Source organism: Salarias fasciatus, chromosome 1 (genome assembly GCF_902148845.1).
Source record: "Salarias fasciatus chromosome 1, fSalaFa1.1, whole genome shotgun sequence".
NCBI classification, from domain to species: domain Eukaryota; kingdom Metazoa; phylum Chordata; class Actinopteri; order Blenniiformes; family Blenniidae; genus Salarias; species Salarias fasciatus.
In genome coordinates, this window is record NC_043745.1 from 37,259,182 (window position 1) to 37,281,762 (window position 22,581).

Below are 22,581 nucleotides of genomic sequence, written 5' to 3' on the forward strand. Positions count from 1 at the left end.
CACACAGACAGAGAGGGGCTTCAGACCGAGTCTGCTTCAAACCACAGGAACGACAAGGACTCCACAACTTCACCAGCCGCTCTTAATTGCGTCGTAAATTCCCCATCGTCCACGTCTTGGGAGTTTTCTCCTCTGATCACGCCTGAGTCATGAAAAGCCTCGTCAGGCTGCAGAAGAGCCGAGCCGACTGAATTACCGAGCAGCCGTCCCTTCAACCTCGGCTGCGGCTGGCAGCTCTGTCTGCCTGTTGCGTCAGATAAATATAATTCAATAGAGGGAAAAAGAGAGGCACACAACAAATATTATTAGATAAGAAAATTGCAAACAAATGTGAAGTGAATTGGAAATGAAATAAAGGAGTGAGGGGACTACAGACTGGAAATAAAAAGAAAGAGGAATGCTGACAGTTAACATGTGAATAGCTTGATTGATTTGGAAAATAATCAGGTGGGTGGCCTTTTCACTTTTCTTTTTGTACATCAACAGCCTGAAACTGAGGAGTGGAGGTCTGCCACTGGTTTGATGGAGATCTGAAACTTATTTGAGTAATTAATCAAATGAATTCACCAAATCGCCCACTAAAAAAATCTATTTCAAGGTAAAAATAACAAGTCCATGCATGTTGTATTTTATTATAAAGAATATGTCAAAATCACATTAAATGCCATTTGTTTAGGTAAAAAACAGAAAACTCAACAAAACTGCACATATTTCATAATATGTCCGAATAGGAAATATTATTAGCAATTCTCCAACAGGTTATTGAGTCAAAACCAGATTTACTATGTGATGATGAGTTTTTTACAACACAGGTGGATGAACAGGCTCCCAAAGTGTCACAGTTCCTCAGAGGCAAAGTTCCACAATCAGTCATGTTTCTTGGCACATTAAGAAGTCCATGAGAAGCCAACCACTACCACTTCTACATAAACAACCAGCCAGAGGCTTGTCTGAGGCCAGAGCGTTTTCAAAATGTGACTTATACATCTTAAAGAAAGGCAGAACAAGACACTTAAAAGAGAGATTTGTAAAAGTGACCACTGCCTTAAATATTTTTTTAAGTCAGAGGTGTCAAACACATTTCAGTTCAGAGGCTGCATGCAGCCTTGAGTGGGCCGGATCGGTAAAATAGTGACTAATTCCTTGGTGGTTCTGGCTGGACTGGAGCCTCTTGTGCTTCGGTTTTGGCCCACGGGCCTTATGTTTGACAGATGTGGCGAGGAGCTTATTGCTCACGTGACTTGTTCACATGTTCACAGCTTCAGTAAGAAATAATTTTAAGCATTTTAGTCAAATGGAATGCATAAATTGATGGAAGGGTGAAATGTCCAGAGGATTCCATTTTGTTTTGAGACACTTTCTACCTGTATGGATGACATGATGCAGAGACAACCATGTTTATTGGCTTAAAATCAAGTAACTGGAACCAAAGGTCCCGAGACGACTTGAGCTATTTCAGCCGTTACTTTACAGGGTACCTTTTCTCTGTTGTTAGCACATTTAGCAATCATTCCAGCCTTTGCTGTGACGCAGGTGGGAGCATAAACTGTAGCTCCTGCTTTGTTGATGAGTGTGCACGTTTGTCCCTTTCCTGGACTCTGACAGCTGAAACACACCAGTGCTGCAGGTTGAGGCCGCGCTGCTTGTTTACTATCATAAACTGGGAAATGGGAGATTCCTTAACAGGGAAACATCCCAGACCCACAGCTGGACGGCCTCGGCCCGATGAGGTCAGACTGAATGAATGGTTCAACTGTGAGACACATTCACGCGTAAATGGCAAAGTGCTGGACTTCCACTGGGTGCAATCTATCATGAAGGACCAGGAGAAAACTACGATATTTATAAAAGTGATGAAACTGAAAAAAACAAGAGGAATGGTCTTAAACACAGGGCCGAGGCTTGTAACCAGCACTGTGTATGACCTCAGTTTCTCCACAGGTGGATCCAAACTGTTCTGGAGCCACTTTCCATTTGGCTCTGTCCCCTGGAAGGAAAAACTTTCTCCTTCCTCCGCCCGACTCATCGCGCTCTTCTGTTACTTTCCAAAGCAAGGATGAGGCTGTGTGCTTTTCTACGCACTCCGCAGGGTTTCCGTCTTCTTCCTCTCCGTCTGGCCGACCTCTCTGGTACTCTATGCAGCGTGAACGTCTCCGACATGCTCACCACGAGTCTGACAAGCCTTCCCTTTAATCAAGAGGTGGCGGTGGCTGCTTTATTTAAGCCTCATGGCTGCAGAACATCCCCGAGGTGCTCCGGCTGGATCAGCCTCTTCTGTTGTGAGAACTTGTGACCTTTAGACTGCAGGTCTGTGGCTCTGATCGCCGCACGCAAGATGCAGCTACTCGTCATGTAATACAAAAAAAAAAAAAGAAAAAAAAAAAGACAATTATTCCACCTCTCTCTCACCTTACCTCCCCCGCCGCCCTTATGTTTGCCCTCTTTAACAATTTCGATAGCATCTCTCCTTGCCGACAAGTTCATTCTTTCACGGTGATTCATGGCTCTAATCTCGACTCCTCGGGATGCGGCGAGAAAACTACACAACGCAGAGGAGAGGACGGCCGTGCACACCGCTAAATTCACACGCGAGCGCCCTGAAATCAAATCATCTGTGAAAAGCAGGGATCTTCATTCATCTCACGCAAATCTATTTCACTTATAATCCAAGCTTTAAGGAACTGGGATTCCCACACAGGCTGAGAACCTGAGTGTCTGTCTCAACAACCACACACAAACCTATTGAAAACATTAAAAACCGATACAAAAACATGTTTTCAGAGAGTTCCTGCTCCTTAGGAGAAAAAAAAAATCAACGCACCTAGGCTGATGCCTCAGAAAAATAAAGTTTAATAGAAAGAAGATGTTTGCCTTTCTTTCTATTTTCTAATGAAAAATGTTTGATGTGTAAAAGTCATTTAAAGCAAAATGAAGAGAAAACGGATAGAAAGAAGGATGGGTGGTTGATGGCTGATAAATTGCTAAGTATTTTGATTTGGCATGTAGTTTTTTTTTTTTTTTTTAAAAAGAAAAGCCTGCACTTGCCGATGACTACTTTTTTTTACGTTTATTTCAACATCACATAATGTTTTGCATGTTCATTTTCATCGATGCTGTAAATTGAATATGCTTTAGGTCTCCAACAATAATAATAATATTAAGCTTCTATAAAAGCAGAATGAGTGAAAGGAAAGGGCACAATCAACAAGAAATTTGTGGACAAAGGTTAAGAGAACGTGATAGATAAATATCTTGTAAGTTTATTAAAATCAGATTCGATGATAAGAACCGTTTATGAACACTTCACACTATATGACATAAGATCGGAGATTTAAAGCTACATAGATTTAGGGCCCATTCATGCGTTTTCAAGGGGAAGCAAAAAAAGTTAATGTTGTTTTGAGTGTCTGTTTACACGACAGCGGTGCTCAGATACACTGAAAACACAACTTTTTGAAAACGCTTCGACTTTGTCTCCGTAGAAACAGGATAAACACAACTTTTCGCCTTTCTCGATGAACATCGTTGCATAAACGTAGCTTTTAAGTCTTTCTTCTGGGATGGACAGACTGCTGGACAATCCCTCCACTGCTGCCCCGCTCGGCACAGACACTCAGGTATTAACCTGCTGCTGCTCGCAGCTTCGACCACTCAATCTGACCTGATTTACTCAGAGACACGGCGATCCGCCCGACCTGAGGAGAAACCACACTGACCTCAAAAGATCTGCTTCCAGTTAACTCCCAGGAAGTTATCAGAACACGCTGAACCTGAAGACGCGTTCTGAGGGTTTTCTGAGGAAACCTTGTGCTGTGCTGACAGAGAAGATAATTAGTGCCAATAAACCCGAGTCGAATTGTATTTTCTATGAGGCTGAAAACGTGAAAGTATGTCAACATCCTTGTGAACGTGTCTGAGGTGAAAAGTGCGTGAATCCAGACATGACGCCTGCTCTGGCCGAGCTTGAGAGACACAGCGCTGTGCCTGCATAACCTGAGCATGTTGGAAAGGTTTGTACGAGGATGGCGAGAGCGTGAGCAGCACTCGGAGTGGAGTTTCGGGCCATGCAGGTGCCTCTGCTGGCAGAACCTCGCGCAGAGAGATCAAACGTGGACAAGCTTTTGTTTTTGTGTGAAGCCAACGGCCTCGGCACTGAGGAGCATCCTTCCAGCAAAACTGTGAATAAAACCATTTTTTTTTTGTTTTGTTTTATAATTTGTCTTGTTCTTAAGCAGCACGGTTTTCTCACATGACAATAATCAGTTCAGTTCTGTTTTCAGAGACATTATGAGCACAGTTCAAAAAGTCACCTGACAACAAGTGTTAACAGGCAAAAACTGCTTCTGCTAACAATGTGGAAGACAAGGGACTGTTTCTGCTCTTTTGACTGATTCTGTCAGGAAAAATTCAGAAAGCATCCGCCCTGTCAAACTCAGAAAGAAGAAACTGTCGAGTTGTAGAAGGATCAAACCTCACTTTCAGTTTCAAAATGTTTCTGTAGTGGCATTAAATGCTTTACTGTTACAATTTACAATCCTGTTTTTCGTGCACCTGTGGACGTATTTCCTGCTGGATATTAGAGTTAAATCATGCATCGTATATACAGTTACTTTATGACTACAATTATGAGATTGTAAGAACTTAGAGATAGTCTAAATGCACGGATCTCTATTGTTAAACTCTTAAATATAGGGTAACACTAAGATAAAACCAAAGATATTATTAAATTAATCACTATCTTTTGCTCTGCACCTCAGCAATGACAAATGTATTAGTTGCGGTAATAAAAAGCACAAGCACAGCACAGACACACACACACACACACACACACACTCATTAATTCCGACTCATTTGGTTGCTGAAGCTTGTGCACATTTGCACATCTTGCTCATTTTTACCCTGCTGACCTTCATGTCCGTGCTTCGTCTCTGCTGACGGTGTTTTTCATGCGTACTTCTCATAACCAGAAGTCCGTTATTTCTAACAAAAAATTAACTGAGAGCAGTGAAAATCAAGCTTTTGCATCCTTACTCACATCATTACAGCGGCCCCCAGGACTTCTGCGATATGACCATCAAGTCACAGACTCGATTCAGCAGAGCGATTAGCATTTGGAAAAGAAGCTTCTCGGTCACACTGAAGAACCGCAAGATATTGGAAGGTATCAGGGAAAATGGGTAGACACCTCAGTCCATTCATCCATCTTTTATAGGACTTTATCCAACTCAGGGTGGCTGCTGGGGGGGTCGGCATGAGGTGAAGGCAGGTCGCACAGGACACTCTCACATTTATGCCTACAAGCAGTTCAGATTCAGGAATTAACATCCAGTGCATGTTTCCGGACCTGCTGAGGAAAATCTATCCAAGCAGAGGGAAAAGTTGCAAAGTAAAAAAAATAATGGAAGCTAATTCAAAAATATGTTGGGAATTGCAAATGTGCACGTGTTTGGTTCAAACTGGGTTCTTCAAGAAAAAAGAAAACGAGGATAATTGGAAGCGTAAAGGTCTTTCCATCATGTGTGTCATGTGAGCCTCCTGGTTAAGCAGCCCACTGCAGACGGACTGGACAGGAAGCCGGAGTGAACCAGTGTCAATGCCCGTTGCTGGAGGAGAGCAGAAGGCAGGCAGCATGTGAGGAGTGTGTTTGTGTGAGTGAGATGCTCGGCCATGTTTTCCTTTGTCCCGGTGAAGGCCTTTCAGCAGTGACAATGCTTTAAAAAATAAATAAACAAACAAACCAAGCTTGCTTGCCAAGGCTACCTGATACTGAGGCGTTAAACCTTCACACAGTGGTTTGGAGTTAAAAGAGGTTTTTAACACCTGAAATCCTAATATCTGCAATATGTCAAGAGTTTTCATCAGAGCTTCATTTAATATGACTAATTTACTTGGACACATAAAAAATAGATGTACAGTGGAGTATGATGAGTTCACTGAAGCAACAGATGAAAGGCTGCGACATTCAGGCAACACGCGAGACTTTGAAAAAAGGGTAGAAATCCTTGAGCGTGTAATGGATAAAAATACTAGAGATGGTAGTGATCTGTTGAATGCATTCAGTTAACGTTGTGATTCAGACTGCGATGTGTTTATTCATGTTTTTGGATTAAATTCTTTGTCACCATTCAGGAGACGTCATTCACACCACATAAAGTCGACCTGAGACCTTAAATGTTTCAGTTCTTTAAGGCAAAAAACTGCACCAAGTCCAAGTAAAATAAGCTTTTGAACCATTCTGGACATTTTGATTTAATCTGTTTTACAAGGATTTCAATAAAGTACGCTTGTATAAATGAAGCTTTTGACTGACACAAGTCCACCTGACTGCCACACGGCACACTCCCATGCTGGTTCTCACTCTCAATAGACATGCCTTTTCTTTTTTGAATTACTTGCTTACATACTGTATCACCTGTCTTCCTGTTCGATGTTACTGCTGTCATTCTCTCCAGACAGTGGAGGAAGGATTTCATTGTACAGGGAGAAAACATGTTCTTCTGATGTGCATATGACAATAAACTCTTTAATAATTAAAAGTATCAGTTGTGCTGGGTGTTAAAATCCAGATGAGTCCATCCCTGCTATAGAGACTTGATGTGTTTTGATGCTTCTTCTCCATGACTCATTAGTGAAACTTCAGTTCTGATGGAGGCTGTGCTCTAATGAGGACTGCTGGGAACAGAGAAACGCAGCCGCTGACTGTGTGCAGCCTCTTTTGTCCTTCTACCTTAACGTGACGCTCTCTTACCACTCGCAGTAGCCTTCTCTGCTCCTTGAAGGTGGCACAGCAGCCCAGCACGCCTGTTACCATGACGATAGCTCCAGCCAGGATCAGTATGTAGGCGGAGGCTTCGTAGGTCTTGGAGGAGAGGAGGCTGATGTAGTCGCTCTTCTCCACCAGAGTCCAAACACCCACCGCCATCACGACGCCCCCTGCCAGCTGGGAGAGGAGCACACGGTCAGTCTGGAGTCTGTTCGGGGGGTCGGGAGGGGGTCGGGAGGGGGTGGGGAGGGGGCGCGGCCCCCCCGAACACACAGCAGCAACACAGAAAGGCTCTGAATTATGAATCGGCTTCACAGTGCTGAACATGAATCAGTGTGAGCTGTTAAATACGAGTCGCTGCTGCCACCGCGGAGCCAGTGTGAAGTCAGTTCATGCAGCATGAGAACTGTGGAGAGACAACCGGCGCTGCTCGGGTCACTCGTCTCGGCTTGTTGCCGTGGCTGTGACAGGTGTGGAAACGCATGGGAACTTAGCAACGGCTGCAGCAGCGACTCATCCATTAGTCATCCGTCCGTCTTCTATAAGGCTTTATCCAGCTCAGGGTCACCGGCTGCTGCAGCTCACCCCGCTGACGGCGAGCACGAGGCGGAGAACCACACCGCGCACGACACACACACTGACGGTCCATCCATTCAACAGACGCTGGGGTGCAGGGCTTAATATGGATGAGTGGCCAATTACTGTACACAAAGCAAACACACACACACACACACACACACTCACTCCTTCACAGCGACCGCCCAGACTCAGACCCATTCAAGTGGAAAAGCATCGATTTTGTGTGTTCGTTTCACAAAACTTCCACATTTTACATGGCAAAGTTTTCAAAGTGATGTCCACTGACATGAAAATGGCAGAAACAATGAAAACGAGGTGGTTTTCATGTTGGGCCACTAGTGGGCGCTGTTGTTTGTTCTTATAATACATATATACATATAATACACACAATCTGCTATAAACACCAACAATTCCTTGTAAATAGACATCCGCATGGACAGACAATGAAGACGGATTGTTATTAAATGACTGTCAGCCCAAAAACTACCAAGTCTGGGAGAATCTGGACTGGAACCAGGACCAGGACCAGGACCAGGAGACTCTGGACTGGGAGTCATGACACTCTGCACTCAAACACTGTTCCTATTGTCCATCTGCTGAGCATGTGCAGAACTTGCCACTGCGCAGTGGCAACATTTCAGAAAACCTGCATTTTCCCTCGTTTCCGAGGAGACAGAGTAAGAAAGTGGTCAAAAGATTCCACGTTGAGGTCAGTTTCAACAACATAACAAAGGCAACACACATGCTAAAATAAAATGCATTTCTATCCACCGTCATTCAAATTGATATTGAATTGAACATTGAACTCTTGATGTTGGTCTTTTGGGGTAGTTTTTATTTGATTCTTGCTCTTCTGATTCCTGCCCTGTGGCCACCACAACTTTTGTGAATTGACTGAAATGAACCACTTGATTCTTTCATCCTTAAAATCTTCATTTGGAAATTCTGCTGAATGAATGCATGGAAAGTTCACGGCAGTTTAGTCACTCCTTTTTTTTTCTCCTTTTTTTTCTGCATGTTAACACCGGCATCGATGAATTCACAGCCTTGAACCTAAAAACAAACCACCAGATTTATCAGGTATGAAATAATTACAGCTGTTAGTCCAATCAATCTTTAAAATTAGCTAATTACACCATATTTATAAGTTAATTTCACTTTTCCCTCATGTCCAAATTCTTCATATCCATTCTGAAGGTGAATAAATGAACGGTGCATGTAAAGTAAATTGCACATTAAAGTTTAATTTTCAGAAATTAGTCAAAAGAGTTGCAAGCAGAAGACGGACTGATTCTGTAGGTATCCTTTAAAAGCTGGCCAATATCATGTATCAATAACTGCTCTCATTCACTAGTGACCACAAACCATCATGATAAAGAATTGCATCAATTACACAGATATCTGCTGTGATAAATAAATAATCCCCGTCTCTATCTCGGTCAATAATTAAGAGGAATATGGGGACAATCAAAGTGAGACGGGACGAGTCAGCAGATGGTGCAGCGCTGCATCAGAAATCTGTCAGAAAGCCAAAACAGTCAATCTGAGCGTCTGCTTAATTTAGATTTAATAAACAAGGAGAAGCGGCGGAAGCTCCACACTGAGTCAGACTGCACCACACCCAGACACCGCCCGGCTGGAGAACACACCACCGCCACAGCTCAAATGCTTTAATCAACAGTGTTCACTTCTTCTGGCCGACCCACAAGAGCTCTAAAGTCTGGACTCGCATCACATCGGTGACCGTCCAGCAAAAGACTCCATTAAAACACCTTTCAGAGAGTGGAACCCCAGACACGCAGCTTCATGATTTCACAAGCTGAAAGGGACAGACTGCACAGGTTCTTGTAAAATCCTGTCCCCAGGATATCCAGAATGAGGCAGCAGAGGGTTTAATCTGTGCGATCAACTCTCCATGTGCTGAAAATGAAGCTGCCTGTTTCACCTGTTAAAACTCAATGAGGCACAGGAGCTGGTGGAAACGATCCAAACCTCCTCAAAGGATGTGAGACAAAGTCAAACTCTGGCGACCTCCAGTGGCCACAGGAACATCCAACTGACTCCACTTTTTCAAATGATGCTTCCTTAACAGTGGAATAGATTCAGAAACGCTCCAATGTTTCAAGCATTTCATGGAGATCTTTAACATTTACCATCATTTCTTATGTTAATGCCTAAAAAAAGCCTTTTGTTTAAATGCCAACGCGGCTCACTCTGACCTTCATGGTTCAGTCAAATCAAGCTCGATGGCCACTCGAGTGAAATCATCTGTGAAACGAAGCTGTGCACAAACTTTTTCATGGATCCAGGCTGTTCTCATTTCTGCTTCTGATCTGAAAATCCAATGTCATTTTTAAGAGAAACCTCATAAAAAATTATTATGAGACAGCAAAAACTGAATTTTAAAGCTTTTGGATCCATTAAAATCTTTCATTCTTGGTTAAATACTGTAATAATGAACCAGAAACATATTTCATTGCACATTAATAGGCTTATTTGCAGAAGATATTGTCAGCAGCAAGACTTAAAATGACACTTTGTAAAGTGACTTTAGTGTAGCTGAATGGAGACAATAAGAATTAGTGAAAAAAAAGACATAACCAGTCATTGCGTTTTTTTATTTCAGTGTGTTTATGAGCAGGTCCAGCTGACAAGATTTAATAGCTCTGAGATGGCTCTTACTGGGAAAAATGAGAAGATCCATAGAGATGCAGGACAATAAAACGACTACTTGCACTTACTAAGACATCCTGATGAAAACAATTTGGAAATGCACAATTATTTTCCTAAGTACAAAAGGACTCCATCAAATAATCACTACTCAGGCACACAGAGGATCAGACACCACACATGTAAACACACAAACTAAGTATGAAGGAAATTAGTCACAGCCAAGTATTTTTGCACATCTACATCTAAAACCACAATCTATATTACAATAGAATTACAAACCACAGCATTGTGACAGTGCTTATTAAAGTGCTAAAAGACGTCTATTTAAGCAGCTTCAGTTTTAGTGTAACTGGATCGTTGTGAAACTCTGGCACTGCGCTAAATTGGCTTAAATCTGATTTGCAAGACAGGGACTATTCTGTGTCAATAATAGGTTATTATTACAGGTAATTACCGGGTAATTATTGTATTGTATTGCTTAGTTCATTTCAACCATTCAAATCCATAGAAGTTCAGAAATCAAAATTCAAATCTATTCATTTGTGCTTGAAAAGGAGTGGAAACATAGGCTCAACATATCGTTGGGCCTCTTTTTTTAACATCTAAATGACCCCTCTGGCTCAGAGCATGATACTGAACTTTATTCTTTCAGAGTTATGCAGATGACACACAGCTCTATATATCAGTATATCACAGCCTCTTATATCTGTTGAGTAAGCGCGTACATTAAATCAATGAGCGGGTGTGTCAGAATTTTTTTCAACCTATAAAAAAATGTATGTCATTATTTTTTAGTCCCAAAAAGGTTAGAAGTCAGCGCTCATCTTGAATCCATGTCACTCAAGATAATAAATCAAGGCAGAAATCTGGGTGTAATTATGGAGTGAGACCAATAATTCAACAACTACAGAAGCACAGTAACAAAATTTCTACTACATATGTACAAAAAGAGAAAGTGGAATGCAGACTGGGATATCCATACGCTTATAGCTCTGACGAGGAAGACGCCGTACTGTTGGTCTGCCAATTTGAGAGGGATCACATTCTCTGGCAGACAGATGATGATCACATATGGACAGAGCTGCAAGTGTGATTTCACACTGAGAACAGGCGAAAATCCAATAGACAGTACCGTTTGACTCACACTTCTTTTTTTTTCTTTTTACACATAAAAATTATTAAATCAGCTATTTGTGGTGTGTTTTTCTCTGCTGGAATGCTACATTCTCGGGACTGGAAAGTTTTGGAGGCTCTGAAAGCGCCGTCTATGTCCTCTGTGAAAGTATGCAGCCTGGCTTTGATTCCATCAACTGGAAAAGCAGCGGGCGGGGGACAAAAAAAAGGGAGGGTTTGTTGTGTTCACAAAGAGATTATCAGTGAAATTCTCCGATGCACGGCTTGTAAAAAGCTAATTGTTCTTTCCAAATGGATGACTCGCTGGGTGCAGAGTGCATTACAGTCCCTTTGTTGAGCGGATGAACCGTATCACAACTGTGGCGCATTAAAACTGTTGTCCTGCTCATCTTTATCAGGACTGGAATGAAAGTGTCCTCTGAGTAGCCTCTGGTTTAATCAATATCACAGCGTGGTCTGTTTGGAGGTCGAATAAATCATCGCAGTCTTTGTGTTGATCCCCCTCAGCTTCTTTTATTTCAACGTATACGTTCGAGGGACCAGTGAATTTAAGCTGTGGACACAGCTTACAAATAGAGTCTTATCTAATGTTAGCAACAGATGGACAGGTTTTCTCTTGAGCTTTGTGTTTTCAAGTTAGTTTCATACACTGAAAAGCAGCTGACTTTAAGTCCTTTTATTCATGTGAAATATTGATTGTAACATTTTTCAAAACTATTATGTATTGGGCAGCAGTAATGTTAGCAATTTATTCCCCTTTTTCCTCCTTTAATGAGCGCTTCTTTTGCACACAGAGCATTGTTACACTGTCATGCAGTCTCCTGCCACTAGTTGGTGCTACACTGTAAAAAACGTCTGTAAAAAATACAGTAAAAACTGTCAAAGAGCAACAGCAAAGCACCGTCAATTCCAAAATTGTGCATCACCGTAGTAAATACACTGAATTTCTGTAAATCAAGAAACAGTGCACAACTGGAATTTCATGGGTGCAATATGTAAAAAAAAAAAAGCAACAACACAATTTAATTTTGATTTCTTCAAACAATTATCAAATTTATGAGAAAATACCAAAAGACAAAAGTGGATTATAAGCCTAAAATTTGCAGTATTATTCAGTATAAATCACAGATTCCACTGATGTGTACATTTAAATTTACAGGAAAAAACATTAAAGCTAGGGTTGGCGATCTTGGAAAACTAGCATGTAGCACGAATGTAGCATCTCCGCAAGGCTCCGCCTGGCTCCGCCCAGCTCCCACCCCATTGGAGGAGCTCCCGTTGGGAGCTCGGATGCACCCGCTTACATGCACGAGCACCGCTGTCCTCAGCGCTTTGTTTCTTCGTTTTTCTTTATTTGCACTACGCCAAGTTATGGCACACTCAACGGTAAGTAAAACCCTTCTCCGCTATTCTGCAACGACGCTCCGTCCTTCTACGTGCGCACTGAACCAGGGTCAGTGCACTCCATTGACATGTACGCGCAGGGGGCAGGTCGAACTGTGAAGGGATTTGATTGGTTTTAAAAAAGGTGTCCCAGCAAGACCATTGGTTGCTGTTTTTCCCGTTTTACTCCTGCAGTAGATAGCGGATATTTTCCGCTCTACTTTAAAAACACGCTATGAATTGCTTCCCATCAGGTCATAAAGATCATTTTAACCAGTATTTAAAAAAATATATCTCATTCAGACCGCCAACCCTAGCTTTAATCATTCAGCATGATATACACTGTCATTTCTACAGAAAAAAGGATGTTCCATATATTGATGATTTAATTACCGTTTTATTTAGCAGATGCTTTTGTCCAAAGCGATGTACAACAGTGGGGGCAATTCAGGGTTCAGTGTCTTCCCCAAGGACACTTCATCAACCAGAAAGTGGGAGACAGGAACAGAACTCACAACCTCCAGATTGTGGGGCGACTGCTCTCCCCGCTGAACCACTGCCGTCTCAAAGAAAACCAATATTTCACAGTGACATATCAGCTATTGTTATTTAATGTTATCGATTGACTGGAGCACAAGGGGAGTGCGTACAATGCATGAGCATATCCTAGAACAGCTCGCTAAAATTGTGACATTGTGCTGCATGGTAGCGCGGTGGTTAGCGCTCTTGCTTCACAGCAAGAAAGTCTCAGGTTCAAATACCGGGGGCTTCCTGTGTGGAGTTTGCATGTTCTCCCTGTATGTGTGTCAGCTACCGTCTGGACCATCCCACGGTCCAAAAACATGCTTGCCAGGTAAAGCGGTGAGCCTAAATTGCCTCCAGTGAATAGCTCTCTGTCCCTATGTGTCAGCACTATGGCAAACTGGTGAACTGTCCAGGGTAACCCCGCCCTTGCCTGAAGTAGCTGGGATTGGCTCCAGCCCCCTGTGACCCTGAAAAGACAAAATGGCTTGGGAAATGGTTAATTTTTGATGTACCATAATATATAATTAAAACAAAATTAACAGGTTTTTTTTTTTTTATGTTAATTCAGCTGTGATTTCATTTCCTGTAAATCAATTTACATTTTTCGTCTGTAAAGTTATCTACTGTGCTGCTGTATATTTTACAGGAATTCTCTGGTAACCACAGCTGCCGGCGTTTTCCTGTAAAAGCAGCATTTTTTTTTTTTTTTACAGTACAGAGCCTTTAGACCAGTACACTTCAGTTTTAAAAAATGGCTGCAAGTAAGCGAGATCAGCACCATTTATCAATGCTTACATCTGCACAAGTGAAAACAAGCCTGAAGGCTGTGTCAGAAAAAAACAAAGAATAGCATAACCAGCCCAACTTGGGAGGACTCGACATCCTTTACCCTGAGACACTGAGGTCCTGATCCTGTTTTAAAGTCAGAAGAAGGTAATGGGATATGTTGAGCTTTGATTGTTTAAAGAAAAGGGCAATTGTGATTCAAGCAGATTTTAGCTAAGGGTTTAGATATCTTTTTGTGAAGGTTTAAAGGCTTCAGGACAGTTTAAGGAGGTTTAAGGTCGAGTTGCTGCCATTTTCATAATGATAACAGTGGATGGAATAGAGATGCCTTGGATTTAAATATTAATCAAAATATGAAACGCTTGTTGAATATTGTCATTAAAGGCTTCAAACCACTCCTAATTCATACAATAATTTCTCCTATAATGTTGACAATACTTCACAATAAATTGATCTAAATCTTCCTTCTTTTTTTTTTTAGACTAGTCTTAATCAGACTAGTAGCTGTAATCACTCACCATCATCGATTATGCACGCAGCTACTGTCATAAATAATAAAAGCACCCCCAGTCGCATCTGAGTCAATAATTAACAGGAATATCGGAACAATTAGAGTCACACAATCCAAGCAGATGGTGCAGCGCTGCTTCAGAAAGCTGTCATCAAACATATGTCCAGTATCAATGGATGAGAGACTTTCATTTCTGTGGGGCTACACAATGTTGTCACAGTACTTCTACCAAAAGGGATGCATGAAAATTAGTGCAACTAATTTAATGATAGGAACAACAAGAAAGTGTTTGAATTATAAATATTAGGATTTTTTTTTTTTTTTTTTTTTAATTTCACAAGATGTTGCAAATTATATCTGGTTTGATTCTGCTGGAAACTGGTTTTGACTGTTTCCCAGGTCTGATCTCAGCCTTCATCTAGACCAGATGTGTCAAACATAAGGCCCGTGGGCCGTAACCGACCCACAAGAGGCTAAAATCCAGAACGCCAAACCACCATACACCAAAACAAAAGGTCTTTGGAAAAGAACTTTTGTTTTGGATTATAACTTGGAAGACCAATGAACCTTTTTGGACGATAAACCACCATACAAATCACGTATACTACGTGAAGTCAAAGACCTGCATCACATGAGGAGGCTATCCCCCTCGCAGGACACACCGAAGATCTCATGAGACAGACGTAGAAATCAAAAAACAATATCCATGAAGCGCTCTTACTTCATCTCAGTGAATCGGAATCATGATCAGACAGAAATCTGGTTCTACATAACAATTTTAGCAAAAATGATTCTGAGACCTGTTAACGAAGAAAAAAGATCTTCATTTTGACTGATGTGTCTCAATTTGTTGAAAAGCTGTTTGTTGCTGTCTTGGTAAATGGAAATCTGTCCTGATAGCAGACATCACGAAGTTTAAACAAAATCTAACTAAAATCTTTCTATCTTTCACAAACATTCATTCCGGTGATACCTGAGATTCACTTTCTAGTCTTTCCAATGCAGCCAAATAAATCGCACAGATTCTAGTTGCATAATAAGCAGTAATGACAGTGTGAGAAGCTGCTTCTGTATCTGCAGCCAGAAACACCTCAGTTTACAACACTTGAAGCAAACTCATGTGATTAGCAGGTGGCGACTCAGAGTCTAAGTCTGGATGTTGAAGAGTCGTAACACACGGCTTTTAGCATTCCTTAGCAGCCACTTAGCATCCCATTCCCTTAGTGTTGTTCAGAGTAAAGTACAGATCTGAATCACTTTAGGTGCTATTTATTAAAAAAAAAAAAAAAAAAGAAAGAAATAATCTCATGGTTGATGTTGCTCCCCATTCGCTGCACTGCCAGAAGAGAGTAACTCTCTTTGTTTTTTGTGAGTTCACAGAAATATTTCAGTTAGACTTGTAAGAATGAGGAAAAAGATCTGCAAACAGTTTGCAGTTTTATGCAGTAGAAAGTATTAAACAATGTTTGAAATTGTACAAAGCTTCTGAGTGTGTCTGTGATGACAGCGGAGATCCACTCTGATTCCAGCCGTACTGAAGATGGATGGAATTTGCAGAGGAAATCTCATCCAGCTTCAGACCAAAAACTTCCAACAATTCCATCTTTGTGCTGGCTCAACACCGCCGGAGGGGAACTTACCCAAAAGAGAAAGTTGAATGTGAACAGAAGGTACTTGAGGCAGATGGTTCCACATGTTTCCTTTTTCTCTTCATAAGCCCCCATGCTGTGAACAAAAAAGAAAGAGGCAGTAAATCAACTTCTCAGCGCAGCTTTACTGGTACACGGAAGTGGCTCCGGGCCAAAGTGTGTGTGGGATGTAAGAATTAAAAGAGCCAATAAAAGCTGGTGTAGCCGTGATCGTCGTGCTTTTAACGAATGAGATGTTAATGTGTGTGTCGAGGCAGTGGGTGAGCAGACGGCCCGAGCCCAGTTATTACATGTGAACGCAGAGAGATCCATGAGGGAGCAGTGAGGCTGGAAGGGAGAGACGCCCACCTCACTCTCACTCACACACACACACACACACACACACACACACACACACACACACACACACAAAGACACGTCCAGCACTGTTACAAACCAAACTGCTACTCTTAAAGGACAGGTATCTTTTTCTATTGATGGATTGACAACACACTGACAGGTAGAGTAGCTCACTACACCACCTACTGGTCTGGAGTGGTATTACAAGAGATGCTGAGCCAAAGTTTTACTTTCAGACTATTTTACTATACACTATAATATGGAATGAATTCCCTATTAAAATTCAAGAGCATTTTAAATTCATCTGAGGGCAGCATTTATCGATTTCATTCTCGGATTTGGTGATATTGTCTCTCAGAACTGCTCTCGCGCTATGGCACTTTATAAATGAAGCTGAATTGAATTGAACTGAATTGAATGATATTAATTCATTTAACACTGTTAAATATAAGCTATCAAACTAAAATAACAGTACACTTCAACAGTTACTTGAAAATAACAGTGACCTGACATGCTAACGACATCGTTTTCAGTGTTTGTGCCATTTATGAAACGTTGTTGTGTAAACAGGGCGACAATGACTAAAGTTTTTCTGTACAAGTAACTACTGATAAGAATTTATATACTGTTAATAAATTAACAGTGGGACTCAACCCGATGGATCAGACTGAGATGAAGCATCATGAGGGTAAATTTAAAAAGCACATATTTGCACTAAAAATGTGTATTCAAAGGTTCTAAAGTTCCAATTTTTCACTTCAGATCAGACTGGGTTCAAACACTTGGTGCCTCCATTTAATCTTTTTCCCCTGAGTCTCACTTCTGTTTTTTTTTTTTTTTTGTTTTTTTTTAACCCAGAATTTTCTCAGGAACCTTGTGAGTCAAGCCCGGACTCGCCCTCCTCTGCCTGCCTTCATACCCCGGCGGACTCTCCCTGTCTGCGGCCCCACCTCTTCCTCGGTTCAGCTGTATGCACTGCATGAATAAGTGAGTGTGTCTGTGTGTGTCTGTGTCTGTGTCTGTGTCTGCGAGCCATCTGCCTCCCGGCCGCTCTTAGCTCCGTCTCGTTAATTAAACTCAAACAGGACATGATGCACAAGTCCCCTTTTTACTTCTCCAACTCAAACAGGAACCTGCTGAGTAAAGAGTGAAGAGTTCAGAGGTGTCAGCAAACTTTTCTGAGTCTGCCAACGTCACAATAGAAAAACCCTCAGAGATGCTTCTACTGGTGTTTCAGCATTAAAACAGAACGAGGCCGTCGTCTGGTGATTAAACGTCTGACACACTCGCTGTAAACTGTATTCGGTGATCTAATGGTGGGCTGAGAAATTAGAGTGGGGAAACACTTGGATCGGCTCCAAAAAGGGTTTTATCATTGGCGAGAACAAAGTCATTTATTTAAGTGTTGGTATGTTGCAAGTTAGTGACTGTCGGGAGTTTTCCAGTCTTACCATACAGCCTCGGGCTATTGATTTATCCAAACCTAGCTGCTCTTGATGATTAAAGATGCTTTTAAAAGTGGAATACATGCAGTTTTAATGTTGATTAAGTGCTGCTCTCATCTATTGGATCGTTACGGAGTTTCCTCTGTGAGCCAGTCAGACGAATATAAGCTGTACTGTAGCTGCACTTTTTAAAAACTAAAGACAAATATATTTGAGATCAAACATGATTTAGAAGACATGAAGTAAAATGTCATCATTGACTCAGAGGTTCTCACATGTGAATACCTGATGTTGCTCCAAGTAAATAATTTATTCTAATCAATACCGACCAAATCAATATGATTGAAAGGCAAACAGTCAACTTTATTTTAAGTTAATAATATGACACACCTGTGGAAGCTTCAAAGGTGTTGGGATAAACTTTTCAAATTCAGACCTTTTGAAATATTAGTAAATGATTAATTCTGTACTTCTTTGTTGTTTATTAGTTGCGAACAGGAAATTTGAGTCATGATTATTAAACATTGACACAAAGTCTTCCCCAAAACCAACACTTACCCATGTTTAACTTTTAAACAGCTTCATTCTTACATATTTCATCTTCTGTATCAATCCAATAACAGAAGTAGAGGCTGAAAAAAATTGTGTGTAAGATAAAGTTGTTCTTTCATTTTTTTTCTGAAATTTAAACATGGAAGTGTTTAAATGATGAGTTCAACTGAAAATGGAAACGTTTAGTTGTATTTTTGAGGGTCTAATTACACGACTCAGAGTCACTGAAAGCACACATTTTTCAAAATGATGCCACTGCACTTTGCACATCATTTTTGGCATTTCTGCCAGCTCTGTTGAAACAGACAAGTGCAAAACTTTTCTGAAATAAAAACTCAAAAATGATGAGACGACATGAAGCATTGTCGTTTAAACAGGGTCTGAGTTTGGAGACAGTACAGAATGCTTTTGTTTTTCAAACTTTATCTCATATTTTGGAGAATTTCAATGTGCAGATCTGTTTACGTGACAACAAAGCAAACACACACACACAAGCACACACACACACACACACACACACAAACACACACACACACATTCACTTCTACGATGCGGTTTAGTCATTTATCCACCTGAGAGGTATAATTTCAAAGTGTGGGAGTTGCATTTGTTAAAAAAAAAAAAAAAAAGGAAAGAAAAAAAACCTCAACACTTTCTGTGAAAAGGTTAGAAACATCCAAATCATCAGTCTCACTGTGATGTGGAAAAGTTGTGTCATGTGAACACTGGCTCTGATTCATAACGGAGGCTGGAAGACGAGCTTATCACACCTGCCACGACTTCACTTTAAACTGAAAACCAGCCGAGGAAAGACAAGTAATAGTTTTACTGTCCGGATAAAGACCACAAAACAATTAACTTTATCTCCAGAGGCACTAAAGTGGCTCAGAGTGAGTCAATGTGTCAGGAATAAGTCGAGTTATCTGTCTAAAACAGCTGTTTGAAAGGGCTTATTGAATATCAGCAGGGTTCAAACAGTAAATTAAGATTAATATGGGATATACAGTACATGTCATCTTGTATAAAACATAACATATACAGACACAATTTATCTTATTTGTGTTGCTTTAGTGTAACAACTGAGAATAATACATCCTCAGATTGTAATTAAGTTCCAGTATTATAGATGATAAAGTTGGATACTGCCTTACATCTCCTTCTAATGTACTTTCAGTCCAGAAATATTACCAGAACCAAGAAAGTAAAAGTCAGAAGAGTTGTGGAGGTATAGCTGGAACTAGCAGCTGATAAGTTAGTCATTCAATGAGGAAAATAACTGGTTAACATGTTATATAAACGACTGAATGTGAATATTTCACAGAAACACTGAATGAAATTCACGACTCGCAACAGAAACGCAGTTGAAGTATTTTCAGGACTTTCACTGGAGAGTCTTTAATAACAGAAAGTGCTATTTTACAAGTGAAAAGACTGATTACAGTACTTTTACTTCAAACTGAGTAACTGCAGTTTTACTTGATTATTAATTTTCAGTACTCTCTCAGTGTAAAATGAGCTGATGGGCTTTATGTTTGACACCCCTGTTTAAATCTTCTGAGGAAAAATTTCCTTCAACGTGTTTGCCATGATATGTTTTTAATACTTTGTGTGAGATTTCAGGTTTTAATGGATATCATATATCTTCAATAAGTTCTAGTTAGTTAGTATGCATGTAATTACAAAGTAATGAATAGGACTTTCAGGGAAAATAAGTGATGTTAATAACAGCTTTGTTGCTCACAATAGGACAAGTTTAATAACAGTACTTTGACATATTCTTTTAAGTATAATTTATGCCTTATAACAGCACTTTAGTCCTACTTTTCTTGGCTTTAGTGCTTCAAACCTTTCACAGATGTGCTAATCTGAAAGTCACCACCTCCATCTCGTGTTTCTGTTCAAAGTTTGACCTGGGGACCTCTCTCTGGTAATTATTTCATACTCAAACATAAAAAAAAAGCATTTCTGAGTGTTACTGGAGTTATTAGAGAGTGGTAAAAGTAGTTTTGTTCAGTTCCTGGCGGGCTTTGATCAGAAGTGAAGGTGCATCTCTCCGCTAGCTGAAGCTAAAGTTACCGCTGCTAACGCGGAGAGAAAACCATCACTTTTTACGGATATTTACAGGTTGTTAACCGTGTGTTCGGCTTAAACGAGCATTAAAACGCGTATATTCGATTTAAAAAGGACGAAACCCTGCTTCTCCTCCTCCACCTCCTCCTCCCCCGCTGGCCGTCGGGCTAACACACGCAGCGGGCTCGGAGCACTTCCTGCTCCGCTTACCTGTCGCTCGCTGCTCCCGCTGCCTCCGGAGGAAAACTAGGAAAAACGATGAAACGAACGATGAACCGCTGGACGAATCCTCCCGGACGGCCTCTGCTTCGTATCCCGGGTCAGGAAGCTCGGTCTCGGGCCAGACGGAGAGTGTGTGAGCGGAGAACTGCGGATCGTTCGGGGGCAGAGAGGGGGAGCTGCGGCTGACTCCACCCCGGACACCTCACTCGTTTCTCCGCTTTTCTGTTTTTTTCATGTCCCGCGGCGATGCTGCGGATCCACCGCACTTCGACACCTTTTATTCACCTTTCATATTCAGACAACACAGGATTAAAAACATATTTGAAGTGTGATCAGTCTCAAGAAGAAGCGCTGCTATAATCAACTGAGACAAGCAAGGTGAAACATCCTAACAGTTCACAGCCAAACAACCTCAGAGATGCTTTCATTCATTAAATTTCAGATTTCTTCACAAACAAAGAAACAAACACATCCTATTCCTACTTTAAAGGGAGCTCAAATATGCTTCAACTAAAAATTCAACTTGAAACCACATTAATCAGATTTCCACTGAAATACACAGATAAGATCAAGGTCAAAATGCTTTACTGGTTAAAATGTTAATGTCAGATGGCCAGCCACAGAGCTCAACAGGACAGTAAAACCATCAAGACAGTAACAGTAATCATAATATAATAAAACAAATGTTGAATAAAAACAAAGCAAAATAGAAAAAACAGCAAAGAACAACAACAAAATAATCATAAAGATAACATAATGATAATAAAAGCTATTTGTAGAGCACTTTAGATTTCAGCAATCTCAATGAAATGCTTTTTTAAAAGCATCAGTTATTTTTCTATTATGTCATAATATGGTAAATAGACTGCGTTTATATAGCGCTTTTCCTCTGCATTAACAGACTCCAAAGCGCTTTACACTGCATTATCACATCTGCCCATTCACGCTCACATTCACACACCAGTGGAGGTGGCCACCATGGCATTCAGTCCATCTGGGGGCATTTTAGGGTTCAGTGTCTTGCCCAAGGACACTTCGACATGCAGACAGGTGGAGACAGTAATCACACTAACAACCTCCCATTTATGTAGTCCATTTATATCATAATATCATCATATCAATATGACTGGAACTGAATTTGCTTGCAGTCAAAGACATTTCACAGACTTAACACATGATTAACCGAAACTATACATGAACAGTCAAAATGTCTCAAAAAATGAAAATGGACATAAAGGTCAGCACTCATCTGCATAAAGGTCCGTGTCACTCATCAGATCAAGCACAAGTCTGAGTGTAATTATTCACTCAGACCTGAAATTCAAGAAGTACATTAAGACAAAATCGGTTCACCATCTGAAAAATAACACTAATAACACTGAAAACAAGTTTACCTAAGACTTACTTGGTCAGAAATTCTTGCAATGGTGTGTTTGCAGATCTCAGAAGAAAACAATCTGCTGGACCTCAGCAAGAAAAATAGGGTGGAGAGCATTAAAGCTGAGCTTCAGTCTGGGTCCAATACAAAATCTACAGCTTTGAATGATCTGTCCTACATATATCTCAGATTTAACAGTAGAATATGAAACCTGCAGAGTGAGGTCCCCAGGAAGAGGTTTACTAAATGTTCCCACATTCAGAAGAAACAAGATGAAGCAATTGTTTTCTTTCAACGCTCCTCACCTTGGAACAAACTTCCTGCTGACACACACTTCACAACACTATCACTGGATCAGACCTTCCAATAAATGACAGATTTGATTTATTTGATTCCATTTATCTAAACAAAGCTTTATTATTTATCCATTAATCTTATTCATGATATTAATTGTTAAATAAAAAGATTCTTAATTACCTTGTTTTAATATATATCCTCGATTCTTTGTAAATCGCTGTGAATTGCCAAAATACATTTGTTTTGCATGGAGAGAGTTTTCAAGATACAAAGCA

The 22,581-nt window shown here is 40.7% G+C and overlaps 1 protein-coding gene across 1 annotated transcript in view; it reads right to left on the minus strand.

Annotated features, from left to right (window-relative positions):
• The window catches only part of LOC115391723 (CD151 antigen-like), a 33,994-nt gene extending 13,176 nt beyond the window's left edge, over positions 1-20,818 (minus strand). Inside the window, exons 1-3 of the mRNA XM_030096060.1 lie at positions 20,620-20,818; positions 15,995-16,079; positions 6,749-6,940 (exon numbers count right to left, since the gene is read on the minus strand). Of these exons, the coding sequence (XP_029951920.1) occupies positions 6,749-6,940; positions 15,995-16,078 (276 nt within the window). The 5' untranslated portion in view covers position 16,079; positions 20,620-20,818. The remainder of the gene's footprint in view (positions 1-6,748; positions 6,941-15,994; positions 16,080-20,619) is intronic.
• Between the last annotated feature and the right edge of the window lie 1,763 nt (positions 20,819-22,581).